We start from the raw sequence: 15372 nt of genomic DNA on the forward strand, positions 1-15372 counted from the left end.
CTCCAGGTTTAAGCAATTCTCTGCCTCAGCCTCTGGAGTAGCCGGGATTAACAGGAGCGTGCCACCATGCCTGGCTAATTTTTTGTATTTTTAGTAGAGACAAGGTTTCACCATCTTGGCCAGGCTGGTCTTGAACTTCTGACCTCGTGATCCACCCGCTTCTGCCTCCCAAAGTTCTGGGATTACAGGCGTGAGCCACCGCGCCCAGCCCAGAGTGAAGTTTTTAAATAACTCCCTAGATCACTCAACAGTCTTTTTTTTGAGACAGGGTCTTGCTCTGTTGCCCAGGCTGAAGAGCAGTGGTTTGATCACAGTTCACTGCAGCCTCAACCTCCCAGGATCAGGCGATCCTCCCACCCCAGCCTCCCAAGTAACTGGTACTACAGGCACACACCACCATGCTTGGCTAATTTTTTTAATTATTCGGAGACGAGGGTCTCCCTATGTTGCCCAAGCTGGTCTCAAACTCCTGACTTCAAGAGATTCTCCTGCCTCAACCTCCCTAAGTGCTCAGATTACAGGTGTAAGGCACCACACTGAGCCTCGACAGACCTCTGAATCACTCAAGTCCTGACATCTGGTCCCTGGCACGCTGTTCATGGAGCCTAAGGAACTGAAATTAAAGGAAGCAATAGTCACTGTGCGAGTGAGTACTCTGCTCAGCTCTCTTGCCAAGTGATGACGGCTTCCAGGGTCATTTTAGCAACTCTCCCACCTCTGTCTCTCTCCTTACTTAGAAAATGAGCTCTTTGGCCGGGCGCGGTGGCTCAAGCCTGTAATCCCAGCACTTTGGGAGGCCGAGACGGGCGGATCACGAGGTCAGGAGATCGAGACCATCCTGACTAACACGGTGAAACCCCGTCTCTACTAAAAATACAAAAAACTAGCCGGGCGAGGTGGCGGGTGCCTGTAGTCCCAGCTACTCCGGAGGCTGAGGCAGGAGAATGGCGCAAACCTGGGAGGCGGAGCTTGCAGTGAGCTGAGATCCGGCCACTGCACTCCAGCCTGGGCGACAGAGTGAGACTCCGTCTCAAAAAAAAAAAAAAAAAAAAAAAAAAGAAAATGAGCTCTTTGAGAGCAACCCTGCTTTACAAATGAGTCTCCCTCACCCCCTCACACTGAACCAAGCAGAGCAATCCTATTTCTGGCTAAGTGACTGGTGCGTGAAGACAAACTGAAGGGAGAAAACAGCTTTTTTTCTGGCCTGAGAAATAATCATTTAATTCAACCAATCCTGCCAGCCTCCCTAGCCTAGATTCCTGAGACCTCCTGGACACCATCAAGTCCTGCCTGGGCTTCCACTAGTGAGCAGCCCCCTAGTGTCCGTTTGATTACATCTCACCCCACCCACATCCCTAGCTGAGTCTAACATTCCTGAAGGTCAAATCTATTGTCTTACTCTCTCTCTTTTTTTTGTTTTTTTTTTTTTTTTTTAGACAGAGTCTCGCTCTGTCATCCAGTCTGGAGTGCAGTAGCAAGATCTCAGCTCACTGCGACCTCCACCTCCTGGCTTCAAGCGATTCTCATGCCTCAGCCTCCCAAGTCACTGGAACTATAGGTGCCTGCCACCATGCCCAGCTAATTTTTGTATTTTTAGTAGAGACGGGGTTTCACCATGTTGGCCAGGCTGGTCTCAAACTCCTGGCCTCAAGTGATCCACCCACCTCGGCTTCCCAAAGTGCTGAGATTACAGGTGTGAGCCGCTGTGCCTGGCCTTGTCCTCCTCTTTTTAGATAGCCCTGCATGGGGCCTAGTAGTGCACACCAGTAGTCCCAGCTACTTGAGAAGCTGAGGTGAGTGGATCACTTGAGCCCAGGAGTTCCAGGCCAGCCTGGACAACATAGCAAGACCCCATCTCTATTTTTAAAAGACAAAAAAAACCTGGGCTAACAATGCACACTTACATTGTTGTGGAGAGCTGGGGTGCTGTATCTACAGTGCTTGGCCCTGTGCCTGGAAGAGCAGCTGCTTGACAACTGGCAGCTATGATTATCCTTCTCAGTCCACCATCCTCGGCAAGCCACTCTTTTCCTTAGGATCTGGGAGCCAACCAGGGCTGTGGCCACCCTGGTGGCCCCATAATCCACAAAGACAGGTAGGGTCTCAAGGGCCTCCTTGGTGCAGACATCCTCATGGTCAGTTGGTGTCAGAACTGAAAGTTATCTTGGGACCTGGGCCACAAATAAGGGATGACAGGCCAGCTGAGTCCATCCCCACCCAGGGAAAAAAGCAGAGAATGGGAGTTGGGAGCTACAGAGGTTAAAACCAGGGGAAGAGGCCAGGCACGGTGGCTCATGCTTGTAATCCCAGCACTTGGGGAAGCCGAGGTGGGCGGATCACCTGAGGTCAGGAGTTCAAAACCAGCCTGGCCAACATGGTAAAACCCTGTCTCCACTAAAAATACAAAAAATTAGCCAGGTATGTGGCGCACAGCTGTCATCCCAGCTACCTGGGACACCGAGGCAGGAAAATCGCTGGGACCCAAGAGCTGGAGGTTGCAGTGAGCCAAGATCGCGCCAGTGCACTCCAGCCTGGGCGACAGAGCAAGACTCAGCCTCAAAAAATGAAACAAAAACAAATAAAAAAGCAGGGGGCCGGGCGAGGTAGCTCAGGTCTATAATCCCAAAACTTTGGGAGGCCAAGGTGGGTGGATCACAAGGTCAGGAGATCAAGACCATCCCGGCCAACATGGTGAAACCCTGTCTCTACTAAAAATACAAAAATTAGCCGGGCATGGTGGCGTGCACCTGTAGTCCCAGCTACTCAGGAGGCTGAGGCAGCAGAATCACTTGAACCCAGGAGGTGGAGGTTGCAGTGAGTGGAGATCAGGCCACTGCACTCCAGCCGCGACACAGCGAGACTCCGTGGCAAAAAAAAAAAAAAAAAAAAAGGCCAGCAGGAAGACCAGGAGTAAATCAAATCTCAGAGCCAGGCAGGGGCGAGCAGGGCGAATTATAAAGGACATATACCAAGAGGCCAAGAAGGTGAGACATAGCAGAGGCAGGTGACAACAGCTGCAGCATGGGCCAAGAAGGAAAGTGGCCCCTGGTGAGGAGCAAAGGCAGGCCACGGTGGGAGCAAACGGCAAAGGCCAGTCACAAAACTGAGCCACCGATGCCTCGGTGAGAAATGGGGCAGGCAGGAGTTTCCGGACCAGTTCTGCCTGTTCCTGGCTTCCAAAGAGAAGAGCCACGGGAGAGTGCGGGCTCAGTAAGCAGTGCCCTTGGGACAAGTGGCGGCAGCGGCAGACGGCCGGCGAGGGTTCCCCAGGTCCAGGAGTGGCTGACTGGCTTCAGCCCTGGAAACCTCTCTGTACTTGAAGCCTTTGCTTGCCAATGTGTGCAACGCTCTGGAATGGGCCTTTGACAAAAGGGAACCCAACCCCGGTGGGGTCCCAAGCCAAGAGTGGTGACTCGGGGATGCCTCGACGAGGACAGGAGATTGACCCAGGAGCTCCCCCACACTCGGGGAATCAGCACCAGGGCACCAGGAGACAAAGCTGTGTAGGCGGGCGCTTCAAGTCCAAGGCCTTTAATTCGCAGTGTCTGCCCCTTCTCGCCCTCCCCCGTCGCCATGCCTCACCCCATGCCCTCACCGCCCTAGCTCCCTTCCCGCTCCCCTCTCTCCTCCCTCGGAGCCTTGACTCCAGTGGGGCTGTCCCAGTGGCCCCGGGCGCCCCGCTTCCCCTCTCCTGGCCTCCTAGGTGGGAGCGGGTGGGGGTGTGGCCAGAGCCCCCGCCGCCGCCGCCCCCAGCATCAGCATGGCCAGGGCCTTGGGCCCGGTGGTGTGAATCTTCTCATGCCGGTGCAGGTTGGAGCGACGGCTGAAGCTCTTGCCGCACAGTGGGCAGGCGTAGGGCCGCACGCCGCGGTGGGTGCGCTGATGCGCGGTGAGGTGCGAGCTGTGGCTGAAGCTCTTGCCACAGTCGAGGCAGTGGTAGGGCTTCTCGCCCGTGTGCGTGCGGTTGTGCGCGATGAGGTTGGAGCGCTGGCTGAAGCACTTGCCGCACTCGGGGCACGGGTAGGGCTTGACCCCGGTGTGGGTGCGCTGGTGGGTGACCAGCGCCGAGCTCTGCGTGAAGCACTTGCCGCAGATGGGGCACTTGTGCGGCTTGGCGCCCGTGTGGGTGCCCTGGTGGGTGACCAAGTCCGAGCGTCGGGTGAAGCGCTTGGTGCAGCGGTCGCACACGTAGGGCTTCTCTCCAGTGTGAATGCGCTGGTGCTGGATCAGTGTGGAGTGGTGGCTGAAGCTCTTCCGGCAGGCGGGGCAGGTGTAGGGCTTCTCGCCCGTGTGGATGATCTGGTGCTGGATGAGGTGCGAGCTGCGGCCGAAGCGCTTCCCGCAGTCAGTGCAGGCGTAGGGCTTCTCGCCCGTGTGCGTGCGCCGGTGCGTCACCAGGTGCGAGTGCCAGCTGAAGCCCTTGCCGCACTGCTCGCACCGGTAGCTCTTCCTGCCCGCCTCGCTGTCAGGGGCCAGACCCTCCTCGCCACTCTCCGGGGCTCCCTTCTCTTCCTCGCTGGGCTTTTCCGGGACGCGGCCCTCCTGGGGCTCCGTGGGACTGGGGTCTGGCGGAGCTGCAACTGGAGTGCCATCTGGATTAGCCAGCTGCCCGGAGTCTTTGGCCGGCCCTGAGTTCCGGCCGCAAGCTGCTTCCTGCGCGCACTGCGGAACGCCCCCCTGGACTCTCCCCGCCCTGTTTCTGAAGGGCTTCACATCTCCAAGGGCTGCCACCGATGAAGTCGGCATCCTCTGCCCCACCTCGATAGCTCCTGGAAAAAGAAAGTCGTTTCCAGCGAGGGACGAGCTTTCCTAAGGGCGCCAGGAGGGTGGAGAAGGCAGAGCTAAGGGTGGGGGCTGGATTCTCGGAGACCAAAAAGCGCAAGGGCCGCCCTGGGCGCAAACGGTCCAGGAGGGGGTCTGATGTCCCTGCCCCACTCCCACGGACAACAGCCAGAAGGCCGGCGTCTGCACCCCACTCCCGCAGACAAAGGCGCGCGCCAGTCCCTCACCTGAGTACGCGCCTCTCCACTCCTCCTTCTCATCTCCTGTCTGCCGGCTGGAGCCTGAGGCCTCGCCCTTGCCCAGCGCTTGAGGGGCCCAGAAAGGCCTGCTGAAGGGAAAGCCTGCCCAGAAAAGATGCTGTGCTGTCACAGGCCTTCTGGCACTGCCCAGCTGGAGACAGCATTCCCCCAAAACTGATGGGGCCCAAGTCAGGGGTGAGGCTCTGGAAACATGGGGTAAAATAAAGCAGTTTCAAGAAGTCCCCCTGGGTCAGGGGTCCGCCCCCTGGCTGGGGGCTGCCAGAGCTGAGTAGGCCTGTCTCTTTCCCTGAAAGAGCAACAGAGTTTAAGGGAGAGGAGTGGGCAACACCCTACCTCACCTGGAGGGGCGGGGGTAGTGGCCCTCCAAGTGGGAGGACCTGGGACAGGAAGGCCAGGGTCGCCAACAACTAAGGTCATCCCATTTGTCAAGTCTTAGGGGTGTGTGGCCCCAGGAATTTTGGTCAAGTCAGTAAAAGAGCAGAGGGGGCCCTGGCTTCCACCACCCCTGGGAAGAAAGGAATATGTTGGACCAACCGGGTGGCTTGGGGCTCTGCGAGTCCTGCCGTGGGGCTGAAAATGGGTGCTGAGTTCCTTCTGATCCCCCAGGACTTGCCTGGGCTTGCTGGCCCAGGCACCGGGGAACCGTAAGAGGGGTGGTGAGCAGCCTGAGCTAATTAAGGGGTGAGCATCCCTGGTGCCAGCCAGCGGGGCCTCGGGACCACCATGACGCCACCAGCTGGAACTGCTGAATCCTGGATTCTGCCTGGACTAGCAAGTGTGCTAGCTGGGTGTTGGTCAGGCACAGTGGCTCATGCCTCCAGCACTTTGGGAGGCTGAGGTGGGCGGATCACAAGGTCAGGAGATGGAGACCATCCTGGCTAACATGGTGAAACCCCATCTCTACTAAAAATACAAAAAAAAAAAAATTAGCCTGGCATGGTGGTGGGCACCTGTAGTCCCAGCTATTTGGGAGGCTGAGGCAGCAGAATCACTTGAACCCGGGAGGCAGAGATTGCAGTGAGCCAAGATCACGCCACTACACTCCAGCTTGGGTGAAAGAGCGAGACTCTGTCTCAAAAAAAAAAAAAAGAAAAAAGAAAAAGGAAAAAAAGCTAAGTGTCAACTGAATGAGTGAATGAGTAAATGAATACTGATTTTTCCATGTGAAAACTAAAGTCTGAAACTGAGGAGTCAAAAGCTGTGGGATGGCTGGGCACAGTGACTCATGCTATAATCCCAACACTTTGGGAGGCCAAAGCAGGAGGATGGCTTGAGCCCAGGAGCTCAAGACCAACCTGGACAACATAGTGAGATCCTGTTTCTACCAAAAAAAAAAAAAAAAGAAAAAATTAGCGGGGCATGGTGGTACCTGTAGCCCCAGCTACTCAGAAGGCTGAGGCAGGAGGATCACTTGAACCCAGGAAGTCGAGACTGCATGAGTCGTGATGGTGCCACTGCACTCCAGCCTGGGTGACAGAGCAAGGCTCTGTTTCAAAAAAAAAAAAAAAAAAAAAAGCTCTGGGACTTAAATACTTGCCATTCAAGAAGCAAAGGGAACCAAGGCCCCTCAGAGACAAGCACCTGCTCCTCAAAGCAGATGGGACACCCCAGGGTCTGCAGGGCCTGGGGAGTTTAGCTCATGCCATCTCCCTCCAGGGCAAGTAGCCCCCGGGCCCCGAAGCTGAGCTTGCTGCTCAGACACTTCTGAAGTTGGGGGCTTGGAAAGGCAGATGGAGCTACAGGAGTGAACCCTGGGGATGAACCCAGGAAAAGCGGACTTCCTGGGGCAGCGTCCATTACAGTAGCTGCTAGCCATATGTGGCTATTTAAACTCTCATTTGAACTAATTAAAACCAACTAAAACTGGCCGGGCATGGTGGCTCACGCCTGTAATCCCAGCACTTTGGGAGGCCGAGGCGGGTGGATCACAAGGTCAGGAGATTGAGACCATCCTGGCTAACACGGTGAAACCCCGTCTCTACTAAAAATACAAAAAATTAGCCGGGCGCGGTGGTGGGCGCCTGTAGTCCCAGCTACTTGGGAGGCTGAGGCAGGAAAATGGCATGAACCCAGGAGGCGGAGCTTACAGTGAGCTGAGATCGCGCCACTGCACTCTGGCCTGGGTGACAGAGCAAGACTCCATATCAAAACAAAACAAAACAAAATCAAGTAAAATTAAAAACTCAAGGGCTCTACCCACATTTCAAGCGCTCAGCGGCCACACATGGCTTGTGGCTCTCATCCTAGCACACACAGAACATTTCCATCATTATAGAAGTTTCCATGGAACAGTGTGTCTCGAGGGACAAGGAGAAGGGTGGGAGGGAGAGGGAGGGAAGGGAGGAGAGAGGAGATGGCAGAGCAGGACCCCTCCCTAACACACCAGTCCCCACTCCAGGCGAGTGCTTACCCAATGACAGCCCGTTTCTCTTCTGCAGGACATCCCTGTAGAAGTTCTGCTGCGTGTGGTCCAGCCGACCCCACTCCTCCCGGGAGAGGTACAAGGCCACATCCTCAAAAGTCACTGGCATCTGAAACAATATGAAATATCCACTCTCCAGGACATGCCGTGGACACGGTGGAGGGACACCGTGTCATGAGATGTGTGGTGAGACCCTGGACTCCCAACCCGCTGTCTCTAGTGAGGCCTGCCACTTCCATCTGATGGGGAAGCAGGTGAGCCACCCAAGGCCTTCTGGGGCGTTGAGAAAGAACAAAGACCAAGCGGTATTTTCAGGGACCACAATTAAGACTTAGGATGTCCATGCAGCCCCCATCCTCAGCTAAGACCTCAGAGGATGGCTCCAAACGGCTCCCAACGAGAGGTCCTGTGTCTCTAATTCCTGCTGCTTCTCCTCCAGCCTTGGCCCAGGCCTGACCATAGGCCTTGAGCCTGGAAAATTCCAGCAACACTAGCAAGAGCCCCAGGCTTCAGGCTTGGCTGCAAGTGGGGCCAGCGGGGTCCTGGCTTTGCATACAGAACCAGCAGATGCAGGAAGGGCTGAGCACCATGCAGGGGCTGGGGAAAGGCCACTCACCTGGGACCAGGCAGTGAGGAGTGCCGCGGCCATCTGCCGGTCTCTGGTCCTCCCCTCTCGGGAAAGCACCGGGATCCGGGGGGAAGGGAGGGCTGTGGAAGGAGAGGGGTCCTCAGGGTGACCAACTCATCCTGCTGGACCTGCTGCTACTCCAGCTGCCTCAAACTCCGCCCCTGGCCCGACCCAAGGACAGGTCAGATGGCTCTGAGGCTGCCATGGGGAGAACACGTCCCTTGCCAGCATGGAGACTCTCGGCCCCACCTGGACCTGGGCCGAGCCACCACCTCCCCATAGCTGCCTCCCTGGGAAAGCGCCTCTTCCCCATCCCTCTCCTACCTCCGCCAGGCAGGAAGAGAGCTTTCTCCTTAGAGCCGTGACTTAGGGGTGCCCAGCCCCAAGCACCTTGAGCCCCATCCTCCTGCGATGCCCCCTCGGGGTGTGGCTCTTCTGGCTCCATCTTAATGTGCAATGACTCCTGAGCGTCCCCTGAAGGCACTGCCTCCCCCAGCTTAGAAAGCATTTCCTGATGAGAATGTCCACGATCTGGAATCTAGAGAGGACAGCCTCATCAGCACCCGGATGAGTGGGAGAGACACCCAGAGCTGCATGCCAGGGCGTTCCGGCAGGGTTGGACACCAACATGCAAGACACAGCTTGAAGGACTGTCCTTGCTGCCTCCATTGAGCTCACCCCAGCAAGGATGTGTGGCAAGAGGAGGAATATTCATGAAGCTGCTGCCACAGTGCCGGTGGGCGTGGTGCCCAAGGGCAGCTACCCCTTCTCAGCTCTGCCTCACACTGACCTCAGCAGTGTAGACTGTTGTTTATTAGTGTATGAGGAAAACAAGTGTAGTGGCTTGAATAGTGTCCTCTAAGAATCCATGTCCTCCCTGAACTTCAGAATGGGGCCTTATTGGGGAAAAGGGTCTTTATCAGGTAAGTTAAAGATCTTGAGATTAAATCATCATGGATTTAGAGTGAGCCTAAAATCTAATAATGACTTATGTCCTTATAAGAATACGAGAGGACACAGAGACACAGAGAAGGAAGCAGAGACTGGAGGGATGCCCACATCAAGGACACCAGGAGCCCCCAGGAGCTGGAAGAGGCAAGAGAGGATCCTCTTAGTCTAGAGCTTTCAAAAGGAGTGTGACCCTTCCAACACGTAGATTTTGGACTTCAGTCCTCCAGAACTGTGAGAGAGCCAATTCTGGTTGTTTTCAGCCCCTGAGAGGGTGGAAACTTGTTACAGCAGCCACGGGAGACTAACACACCAGGGTTGGGGATGAGACACCCCATGACCACATAGCTCAAAAGTCAGGGAGGGCCCTGGTGGGGCCTCATCCACAGCACAGGGACTGGCTGGCCTTCTGCTGGGGACTCACACCCCTTCCTCCATGCCCTGTCTGTGTTTGGGTCTTGAAGAGAAAGAACCTCAGGCCATGAGTCAGGGTGCCTGGGTGCCAGACCCAGCGACACCCCTCCCCAACCAGGTAGCCTTCAGGACGCAGCTGCTCTGCCCCTGCACAGAGCGGTCATGAGGTTCACACAGATAATGATGGAGAAGGAGCTGCCGGCTCAGGAAAGTCCTGGATAAACACAGGGCGGTGCTGGTCATTATTCCCCTCCCTGTGCGCACCAGACAGAAGCCAGCGCCAGCAGAGAATGCCAAAGTGTGGGGCTCTACTGACACACACAAGGTGTTGAAGGCACACGAGAAGTGGATGGGAAACTGAACCATGCTAACACCTCTTTGTGCTTCTATGGTATGAAAACCATAGATGATGACGTCTCATGCCTATTATCCTTAGAACCTCCCCATGACCCTGCGAGACAGGTGGGAATGGCAGGCATGTGGTCTGGTTCCCAGAGGCCAGGGACTGGCCCCCGGTTTGTTGATGACTCACTCTCCTCCCACTCCAAGCCTGAAGACCCAGGTCCCCCACAAATAGTAATTACACACACACACTGGTAGCAGGTACAAGGAAGAGGAAGGACCGGGAGCTCGGACCCAGAGAGATGAGAAGCTGTGGTTACAGATGGAGAAGCACAGGGAAGGAGAACAGGTTTCCCTGTGTGCTCTGAGCACTGCTCAGAAAGAAAACCTCACCGATAGGACCCCCACCCGGACCCCTGCCATCTCTTGTGGCCACTGACTAGAGAATTCACCAGCAAAACAAAACTGTTATGCTGTAAATTCCAGACAGAGGGTGCTACCCAGCATGCCACCTCTTCTTTGATCCCCCCACCCCAGTGAGTCTAACTCTTCCAGGGGTCCAGACTCCGTGCCTTGAAAATCTCCGCACCAGCCTCTTCCATCGCATGCCTCCCTCACCCAGCCCCATCTGTACCTCCGGGGGTGTGTCCTTGTCCTGGGCGGCCTGGATGCCTCCATCGTCTGCAGACATTTTCTATTTCCGAGCTAAAAAGAACAGCTAAGTTGTTTCTGCCTCTTTTTGTCCAAGCCCCCTCGAGCTTCTGGCCAGCAGCCTGGAAGAGCAGAGAGAAACCAGCCCTCGCTTCCTGGACACCTCCAAAGAGCCCTGAAAATCCCCACGAGGACCAGCGCTCCCTGTCCCAATCGGAAAGAAAGTCTCCCAGACCCTATCCAATGGTCCCACTCTCTGTGATGTTTTCTGGGTCCTATTTTTGAAAGAATGCTATTTTGTATTGTCCCCTTTATCGGTGAAGCAAGAGCCTCGCATCTCAGCGTAACCGGCTCAGGTAAAGCCGAGGCTAAATTGGAATTGCTATTTCCTGTCATCAGGAGCAGAAAGTTCTGCAGAGATCCTGCAAAACAGGTGCTGGTGGGGCCCCGCCCGTCAAGGCCAGGGGCAACCAGGCCCTACTGTCCCCCGACCCCAGGACATGCACCGTGTCCCTACCTGACTCCCAGCCCCACCAGGAATTCAGAAATCAACCTGCCCGCTCTCAGCAGCCCCCTTGCAGCTGCAGCCACCTGCCCCAGGCCTGGAATGCCCATCCTCCTCTCGGTCCTGGCAGACAATGTCCTTCTTCTTCCCATACCCAGTCCTGGCCCCCTTCTCTCCTGCCAGCTTGAAGCCTTCCACCTTTGACCCCATCCCCTCCTGCAAGCTGATCATCTGCGCCGGTCTCAGGATCCAGATGCCCTCCCTAGCACCCCCTTCTCACCAGGGTGGAGGCAGAGGGGGCACCTGCAGCAGCGGGAGCCCCCTCCCCCGGGAAGGGAGTCTCCACAGCCTGCACGGGGCGGGCGGGGGAGCCGGGTGGAGACTGGGATTAGGGACAACAGGAAGTCCCTCCCAGATCCCATTCCCCATGCAGCCGCAGCCCTACAGCGTTCCCAGTTTTGAGGGTTCCGGGTCTGGAGTCCCGAGCCTGGGTTGCACCTGCTCTTGGCCTGGAGGTGACTCCCAGAGCCTCAATGCCAGCTCGTGAGGATGGCTTCACCCAGCCCGCGTTCATGATGCCAGCAAGGCAGGGCCACCAAAACAGAAAAATGGAAGATACATTTTGTGGAAAGATTGTGTTATTTGAAATTTCAAAGAGAGCGCTGCAGTCGTCCTCACAGGTAGAAAGAAGGGCGTTTTGCAGGGTGGAGAGGGCAGGACCATTTCTTTTAGCACTCGGGGTTTCTGAAGGTTGTTGTCTCCTGAGGGATCCTGAATTCATTTTAGGATTGCTAGTCAAGGGCCCTCTGGGTCCCCCCAAGACAGGCACAGAACTCTCTCCCTGAGTGAACGTGGGAAACAGGCTGGGGACTCCCCCGAACCCGGATGCCCCACACCTCGGGAAGAAGTTGTTAAATCTGATTCTTCCAGACCCATTTCAGCTTGGGGATAGAGGGTGTGATCCTGCTATAAATGGGGTCCTAAGTTCTCAAACACGCCTGGCAGCTGCAGATTCTGCCTTTCAGGCACCGTTTCCCTTTACACCCTGAGAAGTAAGGCCTCAAATGGAGAGGACAGAGACTGTGCTTTACTTTCTGGGGGAAGGAACCCTTTCTGCTGGGCAGGCATGGGGCTGGGTGTCAGGAAAAGGGCCAGGGACCTAGTCCTGGAATCAGATTCCAGGAAGGTTCCCTAGGAAATGCTCCCATGCCTGCTGCCTTTGGCTCACCAGAATCCCCTGAGATGCACAGCTTCACACAGTAAGACAGGCACAGAGTTGCTCCTATACCAGCTCGTGATGTGTTGTGTGGGCTCTCAAGGGTTTGTTTATTTATTTTGTTATTTGAGACAGGGTCTCACTCTGTTACCCAGGCTGAAGTGCAGTGGCACGATCATAGCTCACTGTACCCTCAACCTCCTGGGCTCAAGTGATTGACCTTAGCCTCCCAAGTAGCTGGGGCCACAGGCGCCTGCCACCATGCCTGGCTAATTTTTTTTTTTTTTTTTGAGACAGAGTCTCGCTCTGTCACCCAGGCTGGAGTACAGTGGCACAATCTTGGCTCACTGCAAGCTCCGCCTCCCAGGTTCACGCCATTCTCCTGCCTCAGCCTCCTGAGTAGCTGGGACTACAGGCTCCCGCCACCACACCCGGCTAATTTTTGTATTTTTAGTAGAGACGCGGTTTTACCTCGTTAGCCAGGCAGGTCTCAATCTCCTGACCTCGTGATCTGCCTGCCTCGGCCTCCCAAAGTGCTGGGATTACAGGTGTGAGCCACCACATCCGGCCAATTTTTAAAATTTTTTTGTGGAGATGGGGTTCTTGCTTTGTTACCCAGGCTGGTCTTGAACTCCTGATCTCAAGGAATCCTCCCACATCCCAAAGTACTGGCATTACAGGTGTGAGCCATCATGCCCAGAGGGTTTAATTTTTTTGTTTGTTTTTTGAAATGAAGTCTCGCTCTGTGGCCCAGACTGGAGTGCAATGGTGTGATCTTGGCTCACTGCAACCTCCGCCTCCCCAGTTCAAGTGATTCTCCTGCCTCAGCTTCCTGAGTATTTGAGATTACAGGTGTCCATCACCATGCCTGGCTAATTTTTGTATTTTTAGTAGAGACAGGGGTTTCACCATGTTGGCTAGGCTGGTCCCGAACTCCTGACCTCAAGTGATCCACCTGCCTCGGCTTCCCAACATGCTGGGATTATAGGCGTGAGCCACCGCGTCCAGCTAATTTTTTTTTTAACTTAGTTTCTAACACTTAAAAATTGAGACTCATAAAACTGATTCTTTTTTTTTTTTTTTTTTTTTTTTTTAAGACGGAGTTTCACTCTTCTTGCCCAGGCTGGAGTACAATGGCGCAATCTCAGCTCACCCCAACCTCTGCCTCCTGGGTTCAAGCGATTCTCCTGCCTCCGCCTCCTGAGTACCTGGGATTACAGGCATGTGCCACCACACCCGGCTAATTATATATTTTTAGTGGAGATGGGGTTTCTCCATGTTGGTAGGCTGGTCTCGAAATCCTGACCTCAGGTGATCCGCACACCTCAGCCTCCGAAAGTGCTGGGATTACAGGCGTGAGCCACCATGCCCGGCCTATAAAATTGATTCTTTAAAAAAAATTAGAACATTTACCGATGCTGGACCCGCCTTCCCCACCTTCAGGGTCCACTTTCTAGGTGGCCACAGTGCCTACTTGGCCCCTTTAGCATTTGAGTTTGCAACTCTGCTTTTGGAGTTAAACATGTTTTAGGAGTCCTGGGATTCTGATTGATGCTATTGTCAATTTGATGAAAGAAAAATTACTCCTGGGGTTTGTGTCTGGTGTTTTCCAGGTGTTCTGTTTTTGGGATTTTGTTGTTGTTTTGTTTTTGTTGTTGTTTTTCTGAGACAGAATCTCGCTCTGTCACCTAGGCTGGAGTGCAATGGCACCATCTCAGCTCATTGCAACCTCCACCTCCCAGGTTCAAACAATTCTCCTGCCTCAGCCTCCCGAGTAGCTGGGATTACAGGAGTGTGCCACTGCGGCCAGCTAATTTTTGTATTTTTAGTAGAGACGGACTTTTGTCATGTTGGCCAGGCTGGTCTCAAACTCCTGGGCTCAAGCAATCTACCCACCTTGGCCTCCCAAAGTGCTGGGATTATAGGCTGAGCCACTGTGCCTGGCCAGGTGTTCTGTTTTTGTTTTTGATTTTTTAGAGATGTGGTCTTGCTATATCACCCAGGCTGGTCTCAGACTCCTGGTCACAAGTGATTCTCTCGCCTTAGCCTGCTAAGTAGCTGGGACCACAAGTGCAAGCCACCACACCCGGCTTCTAGGTATTTCAATCCTCAAGGCGAAGAGAGACATGCAACTTAGCAAGTCAGTACTGTATTCAAGCCAGAGTGAGCAATGAACTGAAAGCTGAAGTGGGGAGGAGTCCTGGAAATGATGACACTCTTCACTCTGCCAACCAGGAGGAGAGCTGAGTGTCCAGGGTCAGGGAATTTGTTCCTGAAAGGGACCCTTTCACCCCACACAGTCCCAGCAGTGCACCAAGCCCCCCAAAAGTGGATGTGTCGATGTGTCCTGACTCTTGGGCAGAAGTTTCTCTACCAGCAAAAGGGGACACTTTAGGGATACTGGGGGAGTCCAAAGGTTTGGATCCCTCCATGGGATCACCTAAACTAGGTCAAATGAAGTCTGAGCATCTATTTAATTGTTCAAAGAATATTTATTGGACATCTACTATAAGGCAGACATTAATTTCTTCTTGAGAATGAGAGGTATTCCTTCCAAGGCTGGCTTTTGGATCTAGGCAGGTCTAGGAGAGAGGGTTACCACAGTTTCCATGTGGCAATAGCAGCCCCTAAAAGAGCTCCAAAAGGCGTCAGGGCAAGGTGAGTCAGTAAGCAGAGCAGACATTAAAAACTTAAACGGGGCCGGGTACAATGCCTCGTGCCTGTAATTCCAGCACTTTGGGAGGCCAAGATGAGCTGATGGCTTGAGCCCGGGAATTCCAGACCAGCCTCAGCAACGTAACGAGACCCCAAATCGATTTATTTCTTTATTTATTCATTTAGAGACGGAGTTTTGCTCTGTCGCCCAGGCTGGAGTGCAGTGGCATGATCTCGGCTCACTGCAAGCTCCACCTCCCAGGTTCACGCCATTGTCCTGCCTCAGCCTCCCGAGTAGCTGGGACTACAGGCGCCAGCCACCACGCCCGGCTAATTTTTTGTATTTTTAGTAGAGATGGGGTTTCACCGTGTTAGCCAGGATGGTCTCGATCTCCTGACCTTGTGATCCACCTGCCTCAGCCTCCCAAAGTGCTGGGATTACAGGCTTGAGCCACCGCGCCCAGCCCCCAACTCTGTTTAAAAACAAAAACTTGGCCGGGCGCGGTGGCTCAAGCCTGTAATCCCAGCACTTTGGGAGGCCGAGGCGGG

At 54.7% G+C, this 15372-nt stretch overlaps 1 protein-coding gene and 1 long non-coding RNA gene across 4 annotated transcripts; one reads left to right on the forward strand and one right to left on the reverse strand.

The window, feature by feature from the left end:
* Nucleotides 1-3515: 3515 nt before the first annotated feature.
* ZNF205 (zinc finger protein 205) lies at nucleotides 3516-11833 on the reverse strand. 3 transcript variants are annotated; one of them, XM_025371530.1, is made up of 7 exons: nucleotides 11233-11833; nucleotides 10431-10501; nucleotides 8417-8630; nucleotides 8081-8172; nucleotides 7453-7573; nucleotides 5010-5123; nucleotides 3516-4769 (listed from the first exon to the last, which is right to left on the reverse strand). In XM_025371530.1, exons 2-7 carry the CDS (start codon nucleotides 10485-10487, stop codon nucleotides 3700-3702), a joined length of 1668 nt encoding a protein of 555 aa, XP_025227315.1. In that variant the 5' UTR covers nucleotides 10488-10501; nucleotides 11233-11833; the 3' UTR covers nucleotides 3516-3699. The 3 variants fall into 3 exon arrangements, with proteins under 3 accessions (XP_025227315.1, XP_025227313.1, XP_025227314.1); XM_025371528.1 differs by having other exon boundaries at nucleotides 10431-10569; XM_025371529.1 differs by having other exon boundaries at nucleotides 10431-10569; nucleotides 10965-11833.
* Nucleotides 11427-13708, forward strand: LOC112614802. The gene is made up of 2 exons (XR_003117143.1): nucleotides 11427-11632; nucleotides 13266-13708. It is a non-coding gene; the product is annotated as an uncharacterized LOC112614802 (long non-coding RNA).
* The last annotated feature ends 1664 nt before the right edge of the window (nucleotides 13709-15372 follow it).

Source organism: Theropithecus gelada, chromosome 20, assembly GCF_003255815.1.
Source record: "Theropithecus gelada isolate Dixy chromosome 20, Tgel_1.0, whole genome shotgun sequence".
NCBI lineage: Eukaryota > Metazoa > Chordata > Mammalia > Primates > Cercopithecidae > Theropithecus > Theropithecus gelada.

Excerpts from the sequence above, each read along its gene's own strand:
- ZNF205 (XM_025371530.1), bottom strand. The coding sequence starts at position 10,487 with ATGTCTGCAGACGATGGAGGCATCCAGGCCGCCCAGGACAAGGACACA. Across the intron at positions 8,631-10,430 it reads ACAAGGACACACCCCCGGAG|ATTCCAGATCGTGGACATTC; the intron begins GTACAGATGGGG and ends TGTCCTCTCTAG. Across the intron at positions 7,574-8,080 it reads TCCTCACTGCCTGGTCCCAG|ATGCCAGTGACTTTTGAGGA; the intron begins GTGAGTGGCCTT and ends ATATTGTTTCAG.